This window comes from Benincasa hispida, chromosome 12 (genome assembly GCF_009727055.1).
Source record: "Benincasa hispida cultivar B227 chromosome 12, ASM972705v1, whole genome shotgun sequence".
NCBI classification, from domain to species: domain Eukaryota; kingdom Viridiplantae; phylum Streptophyta; class Magnoliopsida; order Cucurbitales; family Cucurbitaceae; genus Benincasa; species Benincasa hispida.
In genome coordinates this window covers 20,166,573-20,190,469 of record NC_052360.1, presented here as the reverse complement: position 1 = coordinate 20,190,469, position 23,897 = coordinate 20,166,573, and the positions used below count along the sequence as shown (strand labels likewise).

The following is a 23,897-nucleotide window of genomic DNA, read 5'->3' as shown; positions in this document are numbered from 1 at the left end:
GACAACTTGAAAATTTAAGGGAAGAATTGTCCTTTTAAGAAAATATAAATTATCTTGATGATAGTCTTTTTTTTTTTTTTTTTAATAATAATTAAAATTCCTTTTTCGCAAACCACAGCTCTACTCAAGTTCAATTTTAAAATAATTTAAATTTAAAAAGTTACCATGATTTTATGTGAGGGGCGCAAACTCATATAAATATAATTTTAGATGCATTGATATAATATTTAAATTATATGATATCGTCAAGATAGTCGTAGCTAACTGACATGTGGAAAGTGGCAGATCCGGAATATACAAATATATACGAAATTTTAAGCAACGAAAATTGGTTAAAAAAAATGCCTCCCTAGTAGTCTTGAACTTTGGTCGTCAGGTTCTTAAAGACTCACCGCCACGATTAGAGCAAAATCTTATTTTATAACTTAAAAGCGGTATGTTTTAACACATTTATAAATAAAAATATTTTATATTTAATAAAAGAAAATCATATATAGATATGTAAAACGACACGACGTGCCCTCTGGCCCCTTCATAAATCCACTCCTGAGGAAAATAGTGGAAGTGGCTGTCTGTTTACCTTTGACTTTTATTGAGGCACGAGTGACACGAACATGACCCGTGTTCTCATGATCAAAATTGTTTTTGAAGCCTCATCGGAAGGAGTCTTTTCAGACATATTATCTGATGTTTTAGGAAAAACATCAACGATATCAATTTCAACATTCTCATTCTTATTTGATTGTAACTTAAATAGAGGTGCATCATCATCAATATCTTCATCAGTCATGCTAGGAGCTTTCTCAAAATTTTGTTTGCTAGCTTCAGGTTCAATATCAGCAAAGAATTCAATATTTAGATTCTCAACATTACCAGTAACAATTTTGTCATCAACAGGATCATAAAAAATAATTCCTTGATTAGTCATAACAGTTGTCTCTGGAAGAATTTTAATACTCTCCTCATCAAATTGCACCAATTCGTTAGGTGCATTACTTTTAGCATTCATATCGACAACATTTTCTAAATTGTTAATATCAGGGATAGTGGATATAGAAGTAATAGTCTCGGAGAAATTTTTTTCAACAAATTCATTAAATACATTAGAAACTTTCTTTCCAGTCAAAATAGACCCAGGTAAGCTAACATTTCCTTTCTCAATTACACCAGATTCAGGAAAATTTGGCTCAACATCACTTGAAACAGAAGTAGAAATCTCATCAGCAACTAACCCACTCTCTATGACCCTAACTTCCTCTTGAACAGTAGAAGGCGATTTGACATTATCCTTAAGGTTTCAAGGCAAAGCAATATACTCATGCATGCGACTAGAGGTGTTATTCGAAGAGGATTTCTCTTTGTCCAAATAAATTTCTACCTCGAATCCTACAAGATCCGTCATTGTTAGAGCATAAGTACTAACCTTTTCCTTTCCCTTTTACCTCAATAGTGAGTCTGACACCTGATTGCCTTCATTTAGTCAAAGGAGTTGAAATCCCAAATTCTTTGTTCGAAATAGGAAGTCTTCGAACTTGAATTCCATGTTTGTTTGTGGAGGATGAAGGAGCATTCTTCTTGACATGCAACTTTCTTTTCATATTCCCTTTGGTCCTACCCATTTTTGAATTAGAGGTATCTGTGCCTCACATAGTACTTACTATCTGAAGGAATATCACAAAGAACACAAACAAAAGAATGAACCAGAACGATTGATAAAATCATAAATCCACGATTTTTCAAGAGAACTTGTTACAAAGCAATTGCTAATGCTTCAAATTCAAAAGGAAATTTGAAATTAAAACACAATTAAACTTCCTTACGTCCTCAACAACCTCAATTAAGGCGGTTATAAATATGATTATCCACTTGGGATTGCAAACTTGATGGACCAAGTTCCACCTCAAACCAACGCCCTTAATTAATTGCTATGCCTTTAGAACACACAAGCCCAAAGTTGCTCTCAGTGTCTCAAAACGGACAATGTCCAAATATTGAGATGTATGTCCTAAAACCTCGTAGTAAATAAGTTATTTGAAATAATGGTGGATTATTTTATATATGCAATTATTCATTAAAGAAACATCCAATGTTATTTTATGAAACTTGAATAGTATGTTGCAGGCATATAGGTGGATCTGAAGGGATTGTAATTCCCTAAGCGAAAGCGTACCAATGCTTTATGTCTCGATTTCATTTTACAAAAACTTAAAATTATAGAGGAAGACAGGAACTGAGATAAACATACAGATCCTAAGCATGCTTTCTATTGGAAGAATAGAGATGAAAGGTATAAGAAAATCCTTGTAGAAATACTTTCTTCACGTATCCTCTCCACAACAAGATATCAGTAACATGACTCCTCTTTCTTGATCATGAACACCACGAACACAACAACTCAACAAACACTGGTTCTCAAATATTACCAAAAGAACTTTCTCGTTATTCTCAAGGTAAGAATCAGTTTCAATGTTTTAATTTTGATGTAAAGGGAGTAGAGATAAGAGGAAGAAGATGAAGAAGGACAAAGATTCTTTTTCAAAAATGAAAATTACATATGAGTGTTCCAGTAACTCCGCCATAAACATATTTGAGAGAAGTGAGGGAGTTCTTGTAACTCCCTCCCTAAGTTAAAAATAGTTCCCTTAGAAGTTAATTTTCAAATTTCATATTTAATATATATTAATCAAGGAATTAAGAAAATGAACTTCGAAACTTTGAATTGTTGTCGTTTGCTACTGTCACTTATTCATGTGATTATTTTTTCTTTTTATATTATTTGTTGTTGTTTTTCTTTTTAATTTTAAGTTTCAACTTATTATTTATGTTATTCGGCAATTAAAGAATATAAAAAACATAAAAGAGTCAACACAGATATAACAAAATCCCGTAGTTGGTTGTTCGAAGCATCTGCAAGCAAATTCAAGACGTTTCAATAATTTATAGGTTTTTCACTCCTTTCTAAAGATTATACAAGGAAAGAGGAGAGATTAGAAGGAAGAAGTCATTTTTGCAACATCCAATAGATACTAAAAAGATAAAAAATAAATTGAACTAATTTTAAATTTTATTTAAATTACGTATACCAAAACGAAATAAAATTCAAAGGATAAAGACTAAAATGATTTTTAACTAATTAATTTATATAGTATTATGATTTTATTTGGTTCCTATTTCAGAATCAAGATCCTTAGATCCGTTAATAATTTTTTTAAAAATTAAATTTATTTTCTTTTCATTTCTTACGATGATTTGTATGATTGAATTCTTAGTCAAATTTCAAAAACAAAGAATGAGTTCTTAAAAACTACTTTTTACAATTTTCAAAACTTAGTTTAATCATATAAAATATGGTAAAAAGAATATAATAAAATAAAAAATTTGGAGGTGAGAGGGGTGTTTATAGGTTTTATTTCCATTTACTAAAAATAAAAAGTCAAATGGTTACCAAATAAAGTATTGTGAACCAAAATCTCGAGGGTTTATGAAGTTGGTGAATCAGATTTTGATGTGTTGGGATGTAATGTTTGACGTTTGAGAATCTGATTATTGTGTTTATAGTGTAGTGTTCTAAATCATGCTAAAGATATTTATTGGGGTGGGCCGGGGATGAGGAAGTCTTCTTTGTCCCCATCCCCGCCCTTTATTTCATTCCACGTCTCCACCAATTTTTTTGCAGGGATCAAGTTCTCCAAGTGGGAAAATTCCCCATCAATTTTTTCTTAATTTATTCATTGTTTAACAAATTTTTTATATAAAAACAAAAATATTTTATTATATGCAAAGATATAATTAAATTATTTCATCTTATAGTTTCAAAATTTTTAATTCACAGTCCTGTAACATTCAACTTAAAAATTATAACATAAGTTTTAAATATTTCATCTCATATATTTTTTTTATGAACATGGCTAAGAGATTATAACTTTTTCAATCAGCTAAAATAAATTTGATTTAGTAATATTAATATGATTTTCATTTCTAGATGTCGGAGGTTCAATACTCAGTAAACAGCCACTCATGTCTAATTTTACAAATAACTGAAGCTTAACTAAATAAATATTCAAACTAAAAAGTTCAGTAAACAACTTTTTATCAACTAAAGAATAAATACAAAACACATCATTTATAAGAGTAGATAATAGATACTTGTAGAGCTGCCACGTACACCTGAAGAAATCATTTTAGTTTGAAAAAGGAAAAAAAGATGGGTTTGTTTTGCAAACGTGAAAACTTTTTGGGCAAAATCATAGAATAAGTGAATAACTTGAGGTCTTTAATGCAACTTTGGCTCATGGTTTCGAGATTCTCCCTCCGTTCGCACGCTCTTGTTATTTGCAAATTTCAAGTATCGACGCCTTCCGGATGTTATAGAAGGCAGCCTGGTTTGAGAGTTGTTGTGTCGGGCACTGATTAAATAGCTAGCTATGGCAATAACGGAGAAGAGGGTTTTTGATTCAGAGGAAGATTTGGCTGTTTCTCTCGCCAAATACGTCGCCCATTTGTCTGACCACTTTTCTAAGAAGAAGGGTCTTTTCACTGTGGTTCTCTCTGGTGGATGCCTCATCGAATGCCTCAGGTTTCCTTTACCTGCCTTTTCCATTTCTCTCTGCCTTTTATCAACTATGTATGGCAGCCGTACGAAAGTTTTTGAAAATTTGGAAATTAAACCTGTTTTTGCTTCTTTTTGGGTCATTCAAGAATTGGATAAGCCACAATAACTTCAGGGATATTCAACACTTCGATCTTTTTAGACCTTGCCAGTTTCTTTTGAGGCATTTATGTGAAATATTTGGTAAAATTTTCTTTGTTTATGAGAGAGTAAGGGTCACGCTTATTTCTCTCTCAAATGTCTAGGAAATTGGTGGAACCACCCTATGTTGATTCCATAGACTGGTCGATATGGCACATATTTTGGCTGGATGAGAGAGTTGTACCCAAGACTCATGTTGACAGCAACTACAAACTCGCTTTTGATGGTTTTCTCTCTAAGGTTATACTAACCCTTTTCATGTTTTGTTTTTTTTTTTATTCCCCCTTTCTTTCTTCTTTGTTAGAAGTGATCACGTGGGATTCTAATTCATGTTCTTGTATCCTTTCATACAGAACTGTTTTAAGCTAGAAACAACTTTATGGTTAGTTTCTTTTTGTTTGTTTTCATGTTTGAACAACTGGCTGTCTTCATTCTTTTAACATCATAAAGGTTTGCAATGATGACTTAAATTGCAAAACAACTTCAGCCATTACCAATAACTTGACCACCATTCGAACAATAGCAGACAGCTCATTCTCCATGTATTTGAGTTGGGAGAGTGTGTATAGAGTTGCAGCACATGGATGCATAATGATCTTCTCTGCAAAAACTTGGGACCCTTAATGACATGTTGCTAAGATAAATTAGGAAGCAAGTTTGAACAGCTTATGTATACAGAAGGGAATCTACAGTTAGACAGAGATGGGTGTCTTGAAGTTTAGGATATCCCGTTGGGCAGAGTTTGTTTCAAGAGGGTCTTTGCTAGTAGGGAATTAAGTTATTCACTCATGTTTTAGTTATTTGTTTAATGTGTTGCACAGGTTCCAATTCCCCCTAGTAACGTGTATGCCATTGATGATGCTCTATCAGCTGAGGGTGCAGCTGAAGAATATGAAGCACGTCTGAAGCATTTGGTGAATACCAAAGTGATTGATGTCTCGGCCAAAAGCGGTTTCCCTAAATTTGATCTGAATCTTCTTGGAATGGGACCAGATGGGCACGTGGCTTCTTTATTCCCAGGACATCCCCTTCTGAAAGAGAATAAGAAATGGGTTACCTTCATCAAGGATTCTCCAAAACCACCTCCAGAGAGAATCACTTTAACCTTTCCAGTTATCAACTCATCAGACTACATTGCTCTTGTGGTGCCTGGTGCTGCCAAAGCAGATGCTGTGTACATTGCATTAGGAGGAGGAAATCCTCCCTGTGCTGAAACTTTACCTGTTCAAAGGGTTGCTCCAGAAGGCACTCTGACGTGGTTCTTGGACAAGGATGCTGCTTCCAAGCTCTAATGCATAATGAGATATGTCTATCAGTTTTCATCTAATCTAATCTAATCTTAGTTATTTCCCGCATCTCTGCTGGGTTGTAGCTTGTTGTAGGGCATCATCTGAAAATAAAAAGCCTGTGCATGATAGACATTTTGTATTTTCTATTATTAGAATGTCTTTTCGATGCATAGAAAAGTGTTCTCGTCGATTGTTTCAAGCTTTCTTACCATAGCTACCCTTGCGAATGCATTTCAAACAACAAGCGGTACGGTAGACGCATGCTAGCTTCACTAGGGCTCCGAGCGGTATTGCTACCTTCGTGCCTGTAGTTTGGGTTAAGTAGGACAACTCTGTACCTACGTCCAGCATCCCTGTTGAGGGCTTATTTGGAATAACATTATAAGGATTTAAAACGTGTTTTTTTTTAAAAAAAACTTTTAAGTGAAAAAAAGAAGTACTTAGAAAGTCAGGACAAAACATGTATGTTTTAGCACTTGAAATGTCATTTCAAACAGGTTTGTAATCCTCTATTTTCCATAATGTAGAGGAGAGGTTTTTGGAAATGTTTATTGTTGAAATGATGGAATGAGTTAGAGGAGTGGCAAAGACAATAGTAGATGATTAACTCGAGCAATTTTATACTTGTTTTTGGTTTGACATAATAATTGAGGAACACACCAGGTGTATATAGATTGAACTCGCTTAGAATTCTCCAAAATCCTTTTTGGCCATTCAGTTTGTCAAAGCTACCATGTCCTATTGAACTAATTGCCTTCAATAACTCAGTTTTGGTTGTCAACTTTAATATAACTTAATTAGTTTGAATAGCTTATGAAAGAAGAGATGAAAACTTTAATAACGAGTTTCTTATAATTAAAGAAAAACTAATTAGTTTTGCTTTTCTTATCTTTCTCTCGTGGAACCAACCGGGATATCACGAATGGAAAATTTTCTATAAAAAAGGAAGGCTACACTATATAATAATAATTGGTCACTAATGTTTTAACTATAAGTAATGTTCAATTTTGTATGTATAATTCTCAATTAAAAAAAGAAAATGACTTGTATTGTATTGTATCATATTGTTTTCTCCCCGTTGTGGGTGAAATCAGAAGTGAAAAACAGCCCATTTCCCATTTCTTCTATCTTCTATTATTATTATGGCTTCCGCGTCGTTCTCACTTCCTTCCACGCTTTCTATACTCTCTTCTACTCTGTCAACATCTCCTAAGCTTTCCTTTCCGCTTCACTCTCTCTCGGTTCCTTCCAAGCCCCTTGCTTTCTCCCTCAGCTTTTCCCAAATTTTCTCTGGGGTTTCCCGGTTACATCCCCCCAAGAAGCAGCTCGGTTCCAGAGCTCTTGCCTCCCTTACTGACATGGCATCCGAGAAGAGGGTTTTTGATTCCGAGGAAGATTTGGCTGTTTCTCTGGCCAAATACACCGCCGACTTGTCGCATCACTTTACTAACAAGAGGGGCGCTTTCACTGTGGTTCTCTCTGGTGGATCTCTCATCAAATGCCTCAGGTTAGACTACCTTATTTGGCTTTTGATGTTTCTGATGTAATTCCTCTAGGATTGCACTAGGTTTCTGAAATGGGCAATTGGGTATCTCAATTTCAATTTCGGGGCTGTCTTTGGTTTCATCGAGGGGCCATTCAAGAACTGGATTAGGCAAAACAGGGCAATTTGTTAGGAGTTGACTCTTTGTGGGAGTTATCAGTTATGGCATCAAACATGTGGCTTCTTGAGGTGTGCTGCATGTTTTGTTTCTAATAGGCTAGAAAAGTGGAAAAACCAGTTACTTCGGATTCAGGGATGCTGCATTCATATTCAACCCAACTCTTTGCTATTTTAGGACTTTATAAAGATCTTTGCATTTTGCCTTTGAGAGGCAATTGGAAATAGTTGGCAAAACTTGCATTGTTTATGATATGAAGGACCTCCTTTTCTTTTTTAACGTGTAGATATATCAAATTTCAGGAAACTGGTGGAGCCACCGTATGTTGATTCAATAGACTGGTCGAAATGGCACGTGTTTTGGGTTGACGAGAGAGTAGTACCCAAGGATCATGTTGACAGCAACTACAAACTCGCTTATGATGGATTTCTTTCTCAGGTCATACTGACTTTTAGATGTTAATATATACACATAATGGTGGCATGGCATTATAATTCATGTTCTTTAGACTTCATTTACGCTCTCTTAAAAACAAATCACGGGATTGTTTGAGAGCTGTTTAGGAAAACAACTTTTTTCTTATGCTTTTTTAAAATAGAACTTTGGTGAAATTTTGTTTGTGGAATTATTTTCACCATGGGTTACTTTCTTTTTATTTCTTTTAGTTTGTTTTTCTGCATGATCTTATATTATTAGAACAACTGTGTACGCAGTAACCTTAACTATATTTAATTGTGAAACTACATCTTTTGGAATGTAACCCGAAGGCTAATCTGAAAGGGTTCCTATATAATTGTGAAAATGCATCTATAAGAATTTGAAATGGAAGATTGTGATTGAATTGGGAGTACATGGATGATGGATATAAAATGATTACCTCCGCAGAAAACTAATTACGGATTGCCAATCTAAATTAGTTTATGGTAGGAACAACGTTTGCATAACTTCTCTACGTCAATTTATGTGTTTAACTCCAAACCCTTTTATTGATTATGCAAGTTATTTGAGCTGCACCAGGCACCAGCCTGTTGACAGGTCATACTTATATTGTACCATATGATAATTGCAGCCTGATGCTATTATGGCACTGAAAGATTGGGCTCCATGGGATAACTATTTCCTTTTAGTTTTTGGTTTTTGGTATTTGGTATTTGAAAATTAAGCTTATAAACACTACTTCTACCTATAAGTTCTTTTGTTTTGTTATCTATTGTTTACAAACATTTTAAAATAAAATCCAAGCCAAGTTTTGAAAACTAAAAGAATTAGTTTTTAAAAACTTGTTTTTTTTTTTTGGAATTTAGTTAGGAATTGAGATCTTTCCCAAAAAAATCATTGTAGAAAAATTTGGAGGAAACAAGCACAATTTTCAGAAAGGGAAAACTAAAAATGAATCGTTATCAAACAAGATCTTAATTTTCCAGTTTTACACAATTGAGATCTACAGCACGATCAACCACCATGTCAATAGTTTAACAGACCAGCTTCAAATATCTCACTAGCAATGAGTTCAATGTCAAATATTATTGTGATTGTCTTTTTTTTCTTTTTTCTTTTTTTTTTTTTTTTGGATTTTTCGAGGTGTGGTGTGTGGATAAGTGGTCCTTGACACCTAAAATAGAATCCACAGAGGTTATCGAGCTGAGCATATTTGTTTTTGGAGGTTTTTTACTATTTAGTAATAGGGAATTGATTTATTCAGTCGTGTTAATATATATTTTTTTGTAATTTTGTTACATAGGTGCCGATTCTCCCTGGTCACGTTTATGCTATTAATGACGCACTGTCTGTTGAGGGTGCAGCAGAAGATTATGAAACCTGCCTGAAGCATTTGGTAAATACCAAAGTGATTGATATCTCAGCAGCAAGGGGGTTCCCAAAATTTGATCTTATGCTTCTTGGTATGGGCCCAGATGGCCATGTGGCTTCTTTATTCCCAGGTCATCCCCTTCTAAATGAGAATCAGAAGTGGGTCACCTTCATCAAGGATTCCCCTAAACCACCCCCAGAGAGAATTACTTTCACCTATCCGGTTATCAACTCATCGGCATACATTGCACTTGTGGTGCCCGGTGCTAGCAAAGCGGACGCCGTGTATACTGCACTAGGAGGAGGAAGTTCTCAGAATGCTGAAACATTACCTGTTCAGAGGGTTGCTCCTGAAGGGGTTTTGACATGGTTCTTGGACAAGGATGCTGCTTCCAAGCTGTAATGTAAAAGAGCTACGTCGATCAGAATGAGGGGTGTTAGGCTTGTGCAATGCATTTGAATAAGAGAGTGAGTTAATAAATGAGATTTGATGTTTGATATATGGCATCATCTGAACCTGGGGGCAAGTTTGTTGGGAGTTTTCTGTCCCATTTGTTGAAGAGAGGGGGGCTAAATTGAATAGGCCTTGAGAACATCCTAGACGATCTGGTCTTTAGATGATGTATGATAATGGATTGGATCCTCTTCTATTAGGTAGGACTTTTGAAAGAGTTTATTCATCTTTGCTATGTCATCCCCTGTTTTTGTTTGAAGTTGTCTTGAATGTGCAGATGCATCAACTGAATTGTTAAAGAAAATCAGAACACTTGAGTTTTTGGACTAAATTACTTGACAAATTCTCAACAGATGCCTCCTATAAGATCTCTGGTCATTGAATGTAGGACCATCAGGGATGTATGAACAGAAGAACCCTGCAATGAATCTTAATCCTCCATTTCGAGACTATGAAAGACAGTTAGTTGGGAATATTTACAGTATAAAAAATGGTTAAGTTAAAGGGTGAGTTGGAGGAGTGGCAAAGACAGACGGGCAGAGATGACAAACTTAAAAAGGGAACAATTCTATAATTGGTTTTTGGTTTGACATAATAATTGAAGAAGACAGAGGGCAGATAGATGCTTTTGCTTTAGGAAGAGAGGCCTTGATTTACAAGACACTGCCAAAGTGTATTGTCACTATCTCACTGGAATATAGGGCTAACTTTGGTCCTAAATTATTCCCCATAATCCCTTTTGGCCATTAATTTTGCAAAAGCTACCATTTCCATGTCCCTACAAAAAGATCATCTCCTTCCATGTCCTACCAAAAATCTCATCTTCACAATTATGTTCCTGTTTTTCTTACTATTGCTTTGGACCCATTTCCTCTCTCTCTCTCTATGTTTCTTTTTCTCCTTTGTGAAATCTAGGGAAGGGCTGTTTTTTTCCCCCCTTCTCAAATGGAAATCTTTCTCCACAAAATGGAATTATGCAACTTGTCAAGCCACAGAAACGATACCCACGAAGCTTTATACAGATTTCTGTCCTAATTTTTAGTTAATTCTATTCTTGTCAAGGAAAAAAACAAATTCTAGGTGGTTGTTTTTCTTGATGCGTCAACTTAGGTAGATCTTAATTAGTTAATTTTGTAGATAAATTAGATAAAATCTAATCAAGTTTAATATTTGTTAACTATACTAAGAAGCAGAAATAAAATAATGATTGAAAATTGATTCTGATATCTTATCAATTGAATGAAGAGCCAAGAATCACGTCTTCTAAAACTTTGATAGCCTTCTTCCATGAATATACTTTTGCACAAAAGGGAACACCTTTTTCTTTTCTATTCTTTCTTTTGCATCGTTTAAAAACCAAAGCGCCCCACTTTGTTGACTCTTCTTTTTTAAAATAAAATGAATTTTTGATTCCAATTCTCTTCCCACAAGCCAATCCAATCCAATCCTTGTTTCCAATTGAGAGCTTCTAAGGCACATCCATCTTTGGAATTGCAAATTCCTTATAATAGAAATCAATTAAACTCCCTATTCAATGACTTTGTCCATTCAATTCTTACAACTTTTTTATGATCCAACACATTCCCCCCCCCCCTCTTGCTGCCTCCTTCCTCTTATAATCTCCTTCCCTTCTCTTCTAAATCATTGTTTTTGACCACCCTTTGACCTTCTTTTTAATTTAAATGGAAATGAGACCATTAAAAACAATCCATTATATTAAGATGGTAAAATTATAGTCATTGACGTTTTAAAAGCTTGATTTTCAAGAAACAACTAAAATGGATATTAGTCCAAAAGTGTAATAATTAAAAGTTGGTCAAGAGGACCAAAGAAAAAAAAAAAAGCAAAAGTAATGCGGAAAAACAACTCTTTCTTTTTAATTTTTACATTCATGGATTAAATTTATAAGCCTTTTTATTTAGGGAGGAAATGATGAGCATAATAACCCAACAAACAAATCTAAATCTTTAAAATTATTAATAAAAACTGAAATATATTAAACCTAATGAATCACTCCCACATTTTAATATTGCAATAATTAGTGTTCCTTCCGAAATGATTTCCATTGTAAACTACGTCGTTTAGCGAGTCACATCCATTTCGGACAAATTTCTAATAAATTTCATAATTTAGTGATTTAAAAAATATTAATTTTGGAGAGTAGTTTCGTAGAGTCTTCTTCTTCTTCTTCTTCTACAACTCTCTCTCTCTCTTCCTCACAGGTCACTGGAGAGAGAGAGAGAGAGAGAGAAGCTTTGGTGTTAAAAAAGCAAAGGAATCAAAGCAGTTGGGTTTCTGTTGGTTGGGAGTAAGGAGAAGGGGACTCTTTTGTCAAGGGATAACCCCACTCTTCAATTTCTACTACATGTTCTTCATCATTCCCTCCCCCTCCTCCGGTGCCGGCGCCGGATTTGGATTCCGGGAAATGTCTTCGCCTTTCTCACCTACTTCCCTCGCCATCGCTCCCTTGCCGGAGCTCTTCGTGTTTCTGGCCCCGTTTAACTCTTCCATCTCTTCATCAATGCCATGACAAACTTTCATCTAACAAATCCATATATTTAAAACCCTAGTTAGTTAGGCTTAAAGGATTTACCAAATATTACCCTCATTCCACTCACTTGTGTATACCATACTCAATGAAAGCTCTCCGGAGAACTCAAACTTCGTCCTCATCCAATTCCAATCCCAATTCCAACTCCAACTCCAATTCTTCTTCTCCTTCCTCGTCCTGGGTTCACTTGCGTTCCGTTTTAGTGGTTGTCAGCTCCTCCTCGCCATCTTCATGTTCTTCCTCTGATCGGTGAGTAACTATTTTAGCTACCCTTTGATTGGGCTTTTAGTCCTAGTTCACGATTCAGATCTCGATCTTTAACTGTCTGTCTCCTGCTTTTTATGGTCAATTTCAGTCTGATCAAGATATCTTGAAGATCCCTGTGCTATTTATTTCCTTCCCTGCTTTGGTTCTATTTTCAATTTTATTTTAGCTAATTGCCGGGGGAATTTGATGGTTGTGTGGACAATTTTTTTTTTACATTGCGTTTGTGGTGGATTTAGGCTATTTTTAACTTCTTGTTACAAAACCTTTTTTTTTAGGGTCTTGATCAGCCACAAATCTGGCTGATTATTTTCATTAGGTTTGTACCGCCTTTGTATGAATCAAGTTGATTACGGTTTCCTTTTGGAAAATGAAGGGTATTTTCTTCTTCTTGTCCATCCCTCTTTTGATTCAGCTTTGACAAGAATTCAAAGTGTTTTACTTTTTCGTTCGAAACCTTCGGAATGGGATGTCTGAATAAAGGGATATAAGCATGTTAGGCACAGGATCGCCTTTACCGTGTAAACGTGGTTAGGAAACTCTGCTTGCTTGAGGAGTCAGTAAGTTATTGTGTTCCTGATGTCATGCATCTAATCGGGAGATTTGTAATTATCATCTTGCATTCTTGTTAAAACATTTCGTTGCGAAGTTTAGGAAAGTGGAATTTCACAACTCCATAACTCAGAAGGGGTATAGTTATCTTGCCTCAAAATTTATGTTGCAAATATTATCAGATGACTTCCATTCTCCTGCATTGGATGGATGGAATTCATTTACTCTTACCACAGAAATAAATAATTGAGTTGAGGGAGGGACTACGTAAGTTAACTTTGCTTGTTTCATTTTGTTCTAATTTGTTTCATTAGTCGTTGCTCCATGTATTTTTCTATTTCCCGATCACTGCTGATGATTTCAACATTTAATAGCTAAAACTTTCCGTCATTGATAATTTAAAACTTCAAGAAAATTAAACCTGCAGTCATTGAAATGTTGATTCTTGTTATGAAGCCATTCATTCTGTTACTTGTCTGGGGAAGTTGAATTTTGTCTCAAACAAAGGACTCCTAGAATTTTCTTCTTAATGGTATTACTTTCAATTTCAGGAGTCGTCTCAAATCACCATGGTCGCGTAGAAAAAGAAAACATGCACTTTCACCTCGACAGTGGAAAACTGTGTTTAATCCAGATGGAAAACTCCGCGATGGTGGAATTAAGTTTCTAAAAAAAGTTCGCAGTGGAGTAAGTCAAAGTTATCTTCTACTGTATATTGCTTTTTCTAAGATCTAGTGAAAGTTTTGTTATCTCAATTGACAATTCATGCAATTTGCGATTTTTAGGGTGTTGATCCAAGTATTCGGGCAGAGGTCTGGCCTTTCCTTCTTGGAGTGTAAGTGCTACTTACCTTTCGGCTTCTGTCCACCGACATGTTTGAAGTAGAATTGTTCTATTCCCTTGTGCATGAGATTGCATGTTCTAGATTTATTGGTTTTGTCAATATTATCTTAAAAAAATTATTTGAAAAGAAAACGTAATTTTTCATTGATATAATGAAAAGAGTCTAATGTTCGAAAATACAAGATACCAAGTAACACAAATAAAATGCAAAGGTATATAAATTAAATTGAGGAAATAAAAGCATTCTAATTTAAACAAATGTCTTAGATTGAATAATCAACATAAACTTTGGATTGAGAACACCATGAAGAGGATAGGAGGTGAGTTGAGCCCAACCTATCGGATCAGTCTACAGACTTGTCATGAAAAACCCTCTGATCACGCTTAAACCAAATCTTTGAAATCAAGGTTTTGATTGCATTCGACCGTAGTAACTAAGCTTTAAAGGATAATAATGGACCAACCAGTATTATCAATAGTGTTTATTTATTTATTAGGTGAATTGCTTCGAAGTTTATCAGTTTGTTTCTGAGCAATAGAATGAATATTACATTCTCTAGTGACTTCTTCTTCTTCCTCTTCTTCTTCTTTCTTTATAAGAAACAGAGACTTGTATTAAAAGAAGAAAGAGAGAAATAGCCTAAGGGCGAGGGGTTCTCCCGCCGCCCCCCCACCCCAAAAACAAAATTAAACGAGAAGAGTCTTCCAATTGTTAATAATCATGAGAAGGCTATAATTACAAAAAAACAAACTTTGTGTAATTTGTACACCACCAAGAGGCTGTATGCTGTAGAAGAGCCCAAAAAGAATAAAAAGGAAATGAACTTATCTTTAAACATCCTACTATTCCTTTCATTCAAAGATGCCACAAAAGCGTGCAAGTAGCACATCTCCAAAGGATTTTTCCTTTTCCACTAAAGCTACCACCATTCAAGCCATCCATCATCCGGTCATCAATCTTCTTGGGGAGACAACCATCCAACCCAAAAGTAACAAAGATCCTACTCCACCCTTTGGAAGCGAAATCACAGTGCAAAAATAGATAATCCACGGTCTCAACCTTCTTATGACCAAGATAACACATGGAAGGGGAGAGAGACCAATTAGGGAACTTCCTTTGAAGCTTATCCTGAGTATTTAGGCTTCTATAAGCAAGGGACCATAGGAAGTACTAGTGTCTAGTGTCTTATACAACTCAAGCTATTTTCATGGGTTGAATTTTAATCAGATGACCTTATCAAGCAAGGTCGAGTATCTAACTCAATTCAAACAGGATCGATGGGTCATGGTCAATGTTTTAAAAATCTTTTTCTAAAATTATCAATTTTATTGGCACTATCTTCAAAATACTATTAAAATTGTTAATTTGTTTACTAATAAATTGTTACTAAGTTTTCTTTGATATGCATCCTGTTTAGGAGACTCTCTTGTAATATATATATGTGTGTGCGCGTGTGGGCGCATATATATAATGAGAAACAAAATAGACTTTCATTCAAAAGGTACCAGCCAAACAAAACAAACAAAGGGGCAAGGATGACGGAATAAAGCATCCCTTTTCCTCAGCTCTCTTGTAATATTTCATACCACCAATGAAATAGTTTCACTTGGTGTTTTTTCTCATTTTTGAAAAGATTTTTCTTTAAAATTAGAACCTTGGTGCTATAAGTAATAATGCTCCAAGTTACCAGTACGACAACCTCTTCTATAACAGCATTAGGCATTTTGGCGAACTTTTATATTTTTGAAGAATTTTTTAGGAGTAGGAGAACTTAAAACTATTCTTCCAACATTCTACGAGGCATAAAGAATTCGAACTTCTGTGTATTCTCACTGGAAGTGCCAGCCTCTTCTGTAATAGCATTAAGCATAGCCTTTTCTCATTGGGAGTGCTAGCCTATTCTAAAGCCCCTCATGATTCAAGTAAGCCTTAAACCTAAGGGTTTGAGCCTTGCCTTGACAAATATATTGTTTGAAGTTGTTATTAAAATATAAAATTGTGTCATTGTGTCCTGCTCATTTCCTAACTTTTTGGTAGGATGACATGCTCGTACATACCTCGTATTGCGTCTTTGTTAGATGAGTAGTTTATTAATAATGGTTGGGGTGACTTTGTTGACGTGACTTATACCGGACTATGGGGAGTACGTTTTCCTTGCCTCATGAAAACACATGTACACACGAAGAAAAAGAGAGTTGGATCTTTGCAGTTTGCTCCAAAATTTTTGATTAATTCGTTGATGTACACTTGCACTTGGATGTAATATGGAATGGAATATATGACAGGAAGTAGATAGAGCCCTTCACTGGTTCATTGTCTTTTAGCATGAACTTCAATGCATTGTTTCATTCGAATTCCCTCATTCAGCTGTGTGAGTGTTGGATATTACTAGGTAGTGCGTACATGGACAAAGACACTGTTAATGAAGAAGGGGAAGCTAGGCCCTCTGGTCCTAAACTTCATCGAAATGTTAGTGGGATTCCATTTTAAGTGATTTGCTCAACCAGCTGTGAGCTTTCTCAGGGATAAATTGTGTTTTATATGTTGCCATTAGTCATATTAATATTTTTGTGAAATAGTTAGAACAATGCCTTATTTAGGCCTTAAATTGATTCTGTTGTTCAATCTTATCGGGATCTTTTCTTGTGTATATTGCTTTAGAAGATCTGAATTTCTTTGGTAATTCAAATACTCAAATACAGTTTCTACTTTTCGGTGGGGCATAGATTTGATTTGACTGACCCTATAATTTCTAACAGCTATGACCTCAAGAGTTCTAAAAAGGAAAGGGATATTATCAAGACTCAAAAAAGGTAACTGCCATATTTTTTAAAACTTTATTGAGTATTTACAGCTGGATTCTTTATGCGGTACTTTAGATTGTTAGAAGAGATATATCTCTCTCTTTATTGACATCCATCTATCAGGGAGTTTATTTTACAATTTTAATGTTTTTGGTGCAGAAAGGAATATGAAAAACTCCGCAAACAGTGCAGGCGGTTAATAAAACGTAGGAATGAAAGCTCTAAGTGGAATGAATTTAGGGACATGATTGATGTTGGGGAAGACGGCTTTCTTGTCCGAGACATAGATTCTCCTAGTTCGGAAGATGTGGTTAGTGCTAGAGAGTCCCTTTCAAGCGAAGAAAGGTGTTCCAATGTTGAACTTTTAGATGAAGCCTTCTGCTCTTTGTTGGAAGGGGAAGGGAGTTCAAGACGGATAACAGCTGATAGTTCTTTGGTACTGAATTCGGACTTCTCAGATTCGGACTCCTCAGATGACTTGGATCTTAGTCAAACATTTCCCTCCATGGATGGAATGGAAGAGCCTTATCTTGATATGACACTCAAGGAAAATTCTTCTCCCTCTAGCACCGATGTCTCATCAAAGCTCCACAATAGTGAAGATTTTGCAACATGGCAGCGGATTATTCGACTTGATGCACTTCGTTCTAACTCAGAATGGGTACCATACTTGTCATCTCAAGCAACGGTTTCGGATGGCAGAGCTAGGCGGTGTGCTGAGGCTGTTGGTTTAGTTGATTACGACCATCTAGAACCTTGTATGATTTTCCATGCTGCAAGGCTAGTGGCAATTCTTGAAGCATATGCTCTCTATGACCCCGAAATTGGTTATTGTCAAGGCATGAGCGATCTACTCTCTCCTATCATTACCGTGATTTCAGAGGATCACGAGGCATTCTGGTGTTTTGTTGGTTTCATGCGCAAAGCTCGCCACAACTTTAGGCTTGATGAGGTTGGGATTAGAAGGCAATTAAACATAGTCTCTAAGATTATTAGGAGCAAGGACTCGCACCTTTACAAGCACTTGGAGAAACTTGAGGCCGAGGATTGCTTTTTTGTGTACCGGATGGTTGTGGTGCTATTCAGAAGGGAATTGACATTTGAACAGACGTTATGTCTGTGGGAAGTGATATGGGCTGACCAGGCAGCCATAAGGGCTGGAATAGGGAAGTCTGCATGGAGCCGGATAAGGCAACGAGCTCCACCAACAGATGATTTACTGCTCTATGCAATCGCTGCTTCAGTACTGCAGAGAAGAAAACTGATCATAGAGAAGTATAATAGCATGGATGAAATTCTGAGGGAATGTAATAGCATGGCTGGGCACCTTGATGTGTGGAAACTTCTCGATGGTGCACACGATTTGGTGGTAACCTTACACGATAAGATAGAGACGTCCTTTCAGTAAGTGACGGGTTCATTTCCATTCCAGTTTTCACTAACTTGTGGGTGTGCTCTTGGCTGTTGGTTGTTGGGGTCCTGAAAAAGATGGGAATTTAGGCCATTTCGGTATGCTGTTGGATGAGTGCAGCTTACAACGAAAAGCTCCTAAGTTTGAATTGGTGTTTGGGTTAGTGCAGCATATTATAAAACCTCAAAAGTTATGACATGATTGCAGCAGGGATTCATTCGAATGATGAAGAAAACTGGTTGGCTTTTGTGTCTGATTCATTCAAATGTGAAGATGATGAATCATTGAAGTTTGTGTGGGATGAGATGATTAGAATAGAGCCGAATCAAATGATTCTTGTGAACGCCAGTTTTCGTATCGTATCAAAAACAAACTTATCAACTCGCCATTCATGTGTTGGCATACAAACATGTCGCAAACAAGTCATGTTGCTTTGCTTTGTGGTATAAGTTATATGAACTTCTGACCTATTTGTCTCACTAATTCAAAACCATTCATAAATGTATCATTTGGATGGCTACTAACCCCTGTTTGTGTGACATCTTATACTTTAGGTTTAAGTCAATAGTTTAATACATAGAAAAAAGTACATAACGGACTAAGAAAGTTACAAACTTCTTTCTAACACTATACTCAAACATTCAAATGTAGATAGTAGACAAAGAATGCAAGCGATTAGAATAGAGCTTGAGATGAACAAGGTCACCTTCAGCTAATTCTAAATTCTTTCAATGCAATTTCACTTCTTGTTTCTTCATTTTAGATTGGGCATGAGCCAAATGATCCCTAAGATCCATTGATCTCGAGCAAGTAGTTGAGTCTTCAAAGCAGAATTCATGGTGATAGTTTGTCCATATCAATTCAATAAAGGTTGAGAACAACCATACATAATTTGGCAATGAATATTACTCACAAAGGAATGGAAGTTCGTATTATATCAGTATTCAATCTATGATAACCTTTCGTTAGTATTATATCAATATTCAATCTATGATAACCAAGAGTTAATAGCCTCAAATTGCCTATTTGCCCGTTAGTTTGAAGATGATATGATGCCAGTGCCACGTAAACGAGAAAGTTCACTCTAAAGTTGGCTATGAAAAATTCTCAATCAGAACAGTAAACAGTGGAAAACCATGAAGTTCACCATGTTGATTTATCATTAAGGGATGAACAAAGGAAAAAAGGAGGAAAAAAAATAGACCTCAGCTTTACTTATTTTTAAGTAGAATACTTCATTCGATCCAGAGAACTCTAGCGTACGACCAACCCCCCACATGAAAACACTGGACAAGATAAGCTAAAACAGAAAAAGGAACGTCCTTTCTACCAAATATAAATCGATACGAAAAAGCAGTTTTTACCCTCCAGAGGGTTTTATTCATTCATTCATTCTTGGTGTAGTGTCGAACGGCAAATGCCAAACCCAAAATCAATATGGGAACCAAAAACTGCAAGATTTTAATCACAAACTCAGGTGTCTTATCTGGGTTGTGCTGGGTTTGTTGTGATGGAATGTAAATCTTCTTCGAGGGAACAGTTGAAGGATCAATTTCTCCGATGTAATATTTGTCCATCATTTCTCTTGCCGCATCACTGTGCCCAACATCTTCGAAATCATTTGTGGCATCTTTCCCTGCAAAACATTCCAATAAGTAACTGTTATCATATCCATTCTAATCATCACTTGCAAGGGACCCGAAAGAAACAAAATCAGGTGTTTGTTATAAGGGAACTCTGAGGATTACCAGTTGCTGACAATAATACTTCATCACCTCCGGGGTGATCCTCCATGAAAGGAGTTACATCATAAACCTAAAGCCAAGGCCACAAGCAATCAAACATGAGAAAAGATATTTTACTACTTCCACAAAATATAAATTACTCACGATGCCCAACAAGCCAGCTTAGTAGCACCTCGTTTTGAACACATGGTCTCTAAGGCATTTGGTTCTGGAAAATTTAAGTGGCTTTCTTTACTATTGAGTCAACTCCTGGTGCTTGAGGCTCAAAATATCGTAGCAAGAGCCGGTCAAGAATTTTTAAATTACTTCATCTCTAGTTATCAGCATTTTGAACTTTTAGCTTGGTCCTCAAAGCTCTCAACATTCACAAGAATATGACAAATTCAATATCTTTACAAGGTAGCCAAAAAAGGGATTTAAAACCATTACCACTCTGGTTGACCCCAAGTTGTCACCACTATGTCGGTTAAAGCGACGATATAATAAAATTTAAAATAATCCATGACATTAAGCTTTTGAGTCAATAGGTTATTTAACATGACATTAGAGTAGGAGGCTATATGTTCAAACTTTTGTGATATCATTTACTTCTCAATTAACATCGATTCCCACTTGTTAGGTCTTCCACAAATTTTCAAGCTCACAAGTGAGGAGGAGTGTTAAAGTGTTATATAGTTAAATTTATTACAATCCACGAGCTTAAGTTGTTGGGTTAATTGGTGATTTAATACCAATGCTTGGAGTGGGTATACTTAAAGCATATTAAAACAAGCGACCCAATGGAAGTTATAATTTTTTATGGGGAGAAGAAGAACACAAAGATTCTAAGACTCTTTAGTCAATGTCAGTCCTTTACATAGCCTTCATACGCATATATATAAACATCACATCAGCTATCCACCATTATGAGATGACTATGGCACAGTGACATTAAAACACTACATATAGTGACATACGATTCAGTCATACAAACAAATCCGGATAACACAGACAGAACTGAAGGAAACGAGAATAAATTATATTCTGTACTAAAAGTACACATAAGACTCTCGTGCATGAATCAAAACAATGAAGAAAAAGGAAGAAGATGTTTGAATTTGAGAAGCTGTAAAAAAGAAATGTGAGAACGTGCATGCAAAACAATGGAAACCCCAAAGCTAAGGCATCTATATCAAACTCTTGTAGTGGATATTCGATGAGAATCCAGAGTTAGCAAGAGTAAAAACCCTTAACCACATCCATATGTTATTCTTTAGCAAGAGTTTTCGTTTCCCTTCTCCAAAAACATTTAGCCATATGTTTTTCTTGCAAACCAGAGAAGAAATAGTTAACAATTAAACCGGAACTGATCTTGTGTTTTAAATAAACTGATAAGTAACAATGAACTAAGAGAGATCCAACCTTCCCAGAGATTACAAGCCAGCAATCTTTGGTTTTGTTGTGCTTTGCCACTTCTTCGAATAGATGAACCTTTGGATCCGAAGCCATTTATGACTGCAACAAGCGAAATTGAGAAACCCCACAAAGAACAGGGACCCAAAACCAAGTGTAGAGGCATTGAAAAAGGAATTGATGAAAAAAGACGGACAGAGCAGAAAAAACAATAGAAATGGAAACGGGTCGGTAAGAAAGAAGGTCACTTACAGATGGAAAAGGAGTGAAGAGGGAACGTATTGTTCGGATCCTTGTTTGCGGCAAAGCCCGAGCGATTACAGATGGGTTCTTGATCTTGATTCTTGATATGGCAAGAAATGATTTTTATTAAGGTATATATAAAGGCCGGCAAAAAGGTCAAAAGGGCAGAGATGTCAATACATATTGTGAAGAACATGATTCACAAATTGTGATAGAGAATGGGAATTAGAGGTGCATTTTACTTGTAATTTGATGGGGAATTTACCTGTGAAGAAATTTCTCAGAAATTTCAAAACAAGTAGCTCCTAACAAAAACCATGGGTTTCTCATTACCATGGAAGATGTTTTCTTTTTGTTTTTTTGTTTTTTTTTTCTCTTCTAAGTTCTACCAAACATATAAAAATAATAGTCTTGAAGTTGCATAGTATTCTCCAAAACTGTGTTGTACCCATTTTTTTTTTTCTCAAACCCTTTGCTTCTGTCTCGTTTTTCCCTAACTTATAATTCCATTATGCATATTTATTTGATTGCATCTTTTTGGAGCTAAAGAGATGACCTTTTTTTTAACAGCAGCATGGGAGAAGATTCAAGCCACACACTTTAGGTTGTTAACAGATATTCTCTGTCTACCAATCTATGGAGTTTCACATATAAAAGTTATGCAACGGTAAAAATTAATATTATATTTATTTATGAAAAAACGGTTGGATTTGATGTCCTAAATCTCATATATTTGTAGTTTGTAACAATAAATTATATGTTTAATAAAATAAGAGATATCTTATTAACATTTAAATTGCATTAATTCAATCTAATAAACTAAAATTCAATGTTATTTTATGAAACTTAAAACATGTATGTGGTTGACATGCAGGTGGATCATAAGATGATATTCACTTCTTTCTGACGTTAGGGAAAATAGATAAATTGCTTTCGATTCTAGGTCTTGAACAGTGAGGCCTCAACCAGTTACTGGCCTAAGAGGTGTCAGCTTATAGTTGGACTATAAATTGTTTGCTCATCATTAGAGAAATGCGTGATACTTAAGGAGTTAGATATAACTACTAGGGTAAAACGTAATTTGACCAAGCTGTAGTTACGAGCGATTTGTGAAGGGTTGAGTCGCTGTTGATTGGTTATATTTGTGGACAAAGAAATATATTTGTAGTGTGAAGAGTGCAACTATCAGTATTTAGTGGAGTGATCGATAGTTAATGAATATTAATTAATTTAATTAAAGAGTTTAATTAATTAATCTCATATCATTGGAGATTCTAATCTGTAGGTCCATAAAATCTCTCGTTGATTTGAATTGTTGGAATCAATCGAGGAAGTTTTATATTAAAGAGATTAATATATACTTATAGATGTGATCTATAATCCAAATTATGTAAGAGAAATATTTGAATGATACTTAAGTATTAAATTCATGAAGAATGAATTAATTATAATGTTAGAGAGATGGATACATATAATTAAGTATGTGATGCTTATATGTTAATTAATTAACTATATATTGATTTAATATATGATTATTTAACTAGTATGCCAATTAATCAAATGAGGGTTATTTAATTAACTGACATTAAGGGTAAAAAAAAGTATATTTGAAGGAACCCTTCCCCATATAAATATATCCTTATAGTCCATTTAGGGCAAGAATTTTTTATTGTGCAAAAGACTCTCTACTCTCTTAACAAATTTTCTCTACCTCATCCTCTTCCAAATGTTAAAAACCACACTTCTAACCCTTGGAATCCTAGAGAATAACAACGGTGAAGTCCTTGATCATCGAGGAGGTGTTCGTGAGACAAACAAGAGGAATTTACGAGAAGAACGAGATTCAACAAATGTGAGGTTCTTTTATCGCTTTTCTCTCTCTTCTATAGTATACTGATTTTGATGTTTATCTTTGATTTTGATGTTTATCTTTTATTCTTCTTGTGTGGACTGTTGTATTCTTGTTTCTATAAAATTGAATTTCGAAATACAAGACGATCTCATACTTTCACGAGAATTCGATTCCCTTCAAAATCAAACAGCATAAAAGTCGAACAAACATAGAAGAGTAAAGCCAACTGAAAGTGTGAGTTTGTGCGGAAGCTATGAGAACAATAAAGAGAAAGGT

The 23,897-nt window shown here is 35.3% G+C and overlaps 4 protein-coding genes across 4 annotated transcripts; 3 read left to right on the top strand and 1 right to left on the bottom strand.

Annotated features, from left to right (window-relative positions):
- Window positions 1-4,247: 4,247 nt before the first annotated feature.
- Window positions 4,248-6,238, top strand: LOC120068052 (probable 6-phosphogluconolactonase 4, chloroplastic). The gene is made up of 3 exons (XM_039019721.1): window positions 4,248-4,576; window positions 4,855-4,990; window positions 5,572-6,238. The coding sequence occupies exons 1-3, from the start codon at window positions 4,425-4,427 to the stop codon at window positions 6,040-6,042; spliced, it is 759 nt and encodes a 252-aa protein (XP_038875649.1). The 5' UTR covers window positions 4,248-4,424; the 3' UTR covers window positions 6,043-6,238.
- An 877-nt stretch (window positions 6,239-7,115) lies between these two features.
- LOC120068051 (probable 6-phosphogluconolactonase 4, chloroplastic) lies at window positions 7,116-10,294 on the top strand. Its single transcript, XM_039019720.1, has 3 exons — window positions 7,116-7,546; window positions 8,003-8,138; window positions 9,442-10,294. The coding sequence occupies exons 1-3, from the start codon at window positions 7,182-7,184 to the stop codon at window positions 9,910-9,912; spliced, it is 972 nt and encodes a 323-aa protein (XP_038875648.1). The 5' UTR covers window positions 7,116-7,181; the 3' UTR covers window positions 9,913-10,294.
- Window positions 10,295-12,119: 1,825 nt separating this feature from the next.
- On the top strand, window positions 12,120-18,909 carry LOC120068050 (GTPase-activating protein gyp7-like). Its single transcript, XM_039019718.1, has 5 exons — window positions 12,120-12,763; window positions 13,882-14,017; window positions 14,116-14,165; window positions 16,934-16,987; window positions 17,138-18,909. The coding sequence occupies exons 1-5, from the start codon at window positions 12,600-12,602 to the stop codon at window positions 18,384-18,386; spliced, it is 1,653 nt and encodes a 550-aa protein (XP_038875646.1). The 5' UTR covers window positions 12,120-12,599; the 3' UTR covers window positions 18,387-18,909.
- A 607-nt stretch (window positions 18,910-19,516) lies between these two features.
- Window positions 19,517-21,939, bottom strand: LOC120068053 (cytochrome b5). The gene is made up of 4 exons (XM_039019722.1): window positions 21,779-21,939; window positions 21,536-21,628; window positions 20,138-20,204; window positions 19,517-20,025 (listed from the first exon to the last, which is right to left on the bottom strand). Exons 2-4 carry the CDS (start codon window positions 21,620-21,622, stop codon window positions 19,775-19,777), a joined length of 405 nt encoding a protein of 134 aa, XP_038875650.1. The 5' UTR covers window positions 21,623-21,628; window positions 21,779-21,939; the 3' UTR covers window positions 19,517-19,774.
- Between the last annotated feature and the right edge of the window lie 1,958 nt (window positions 21,940-23,897).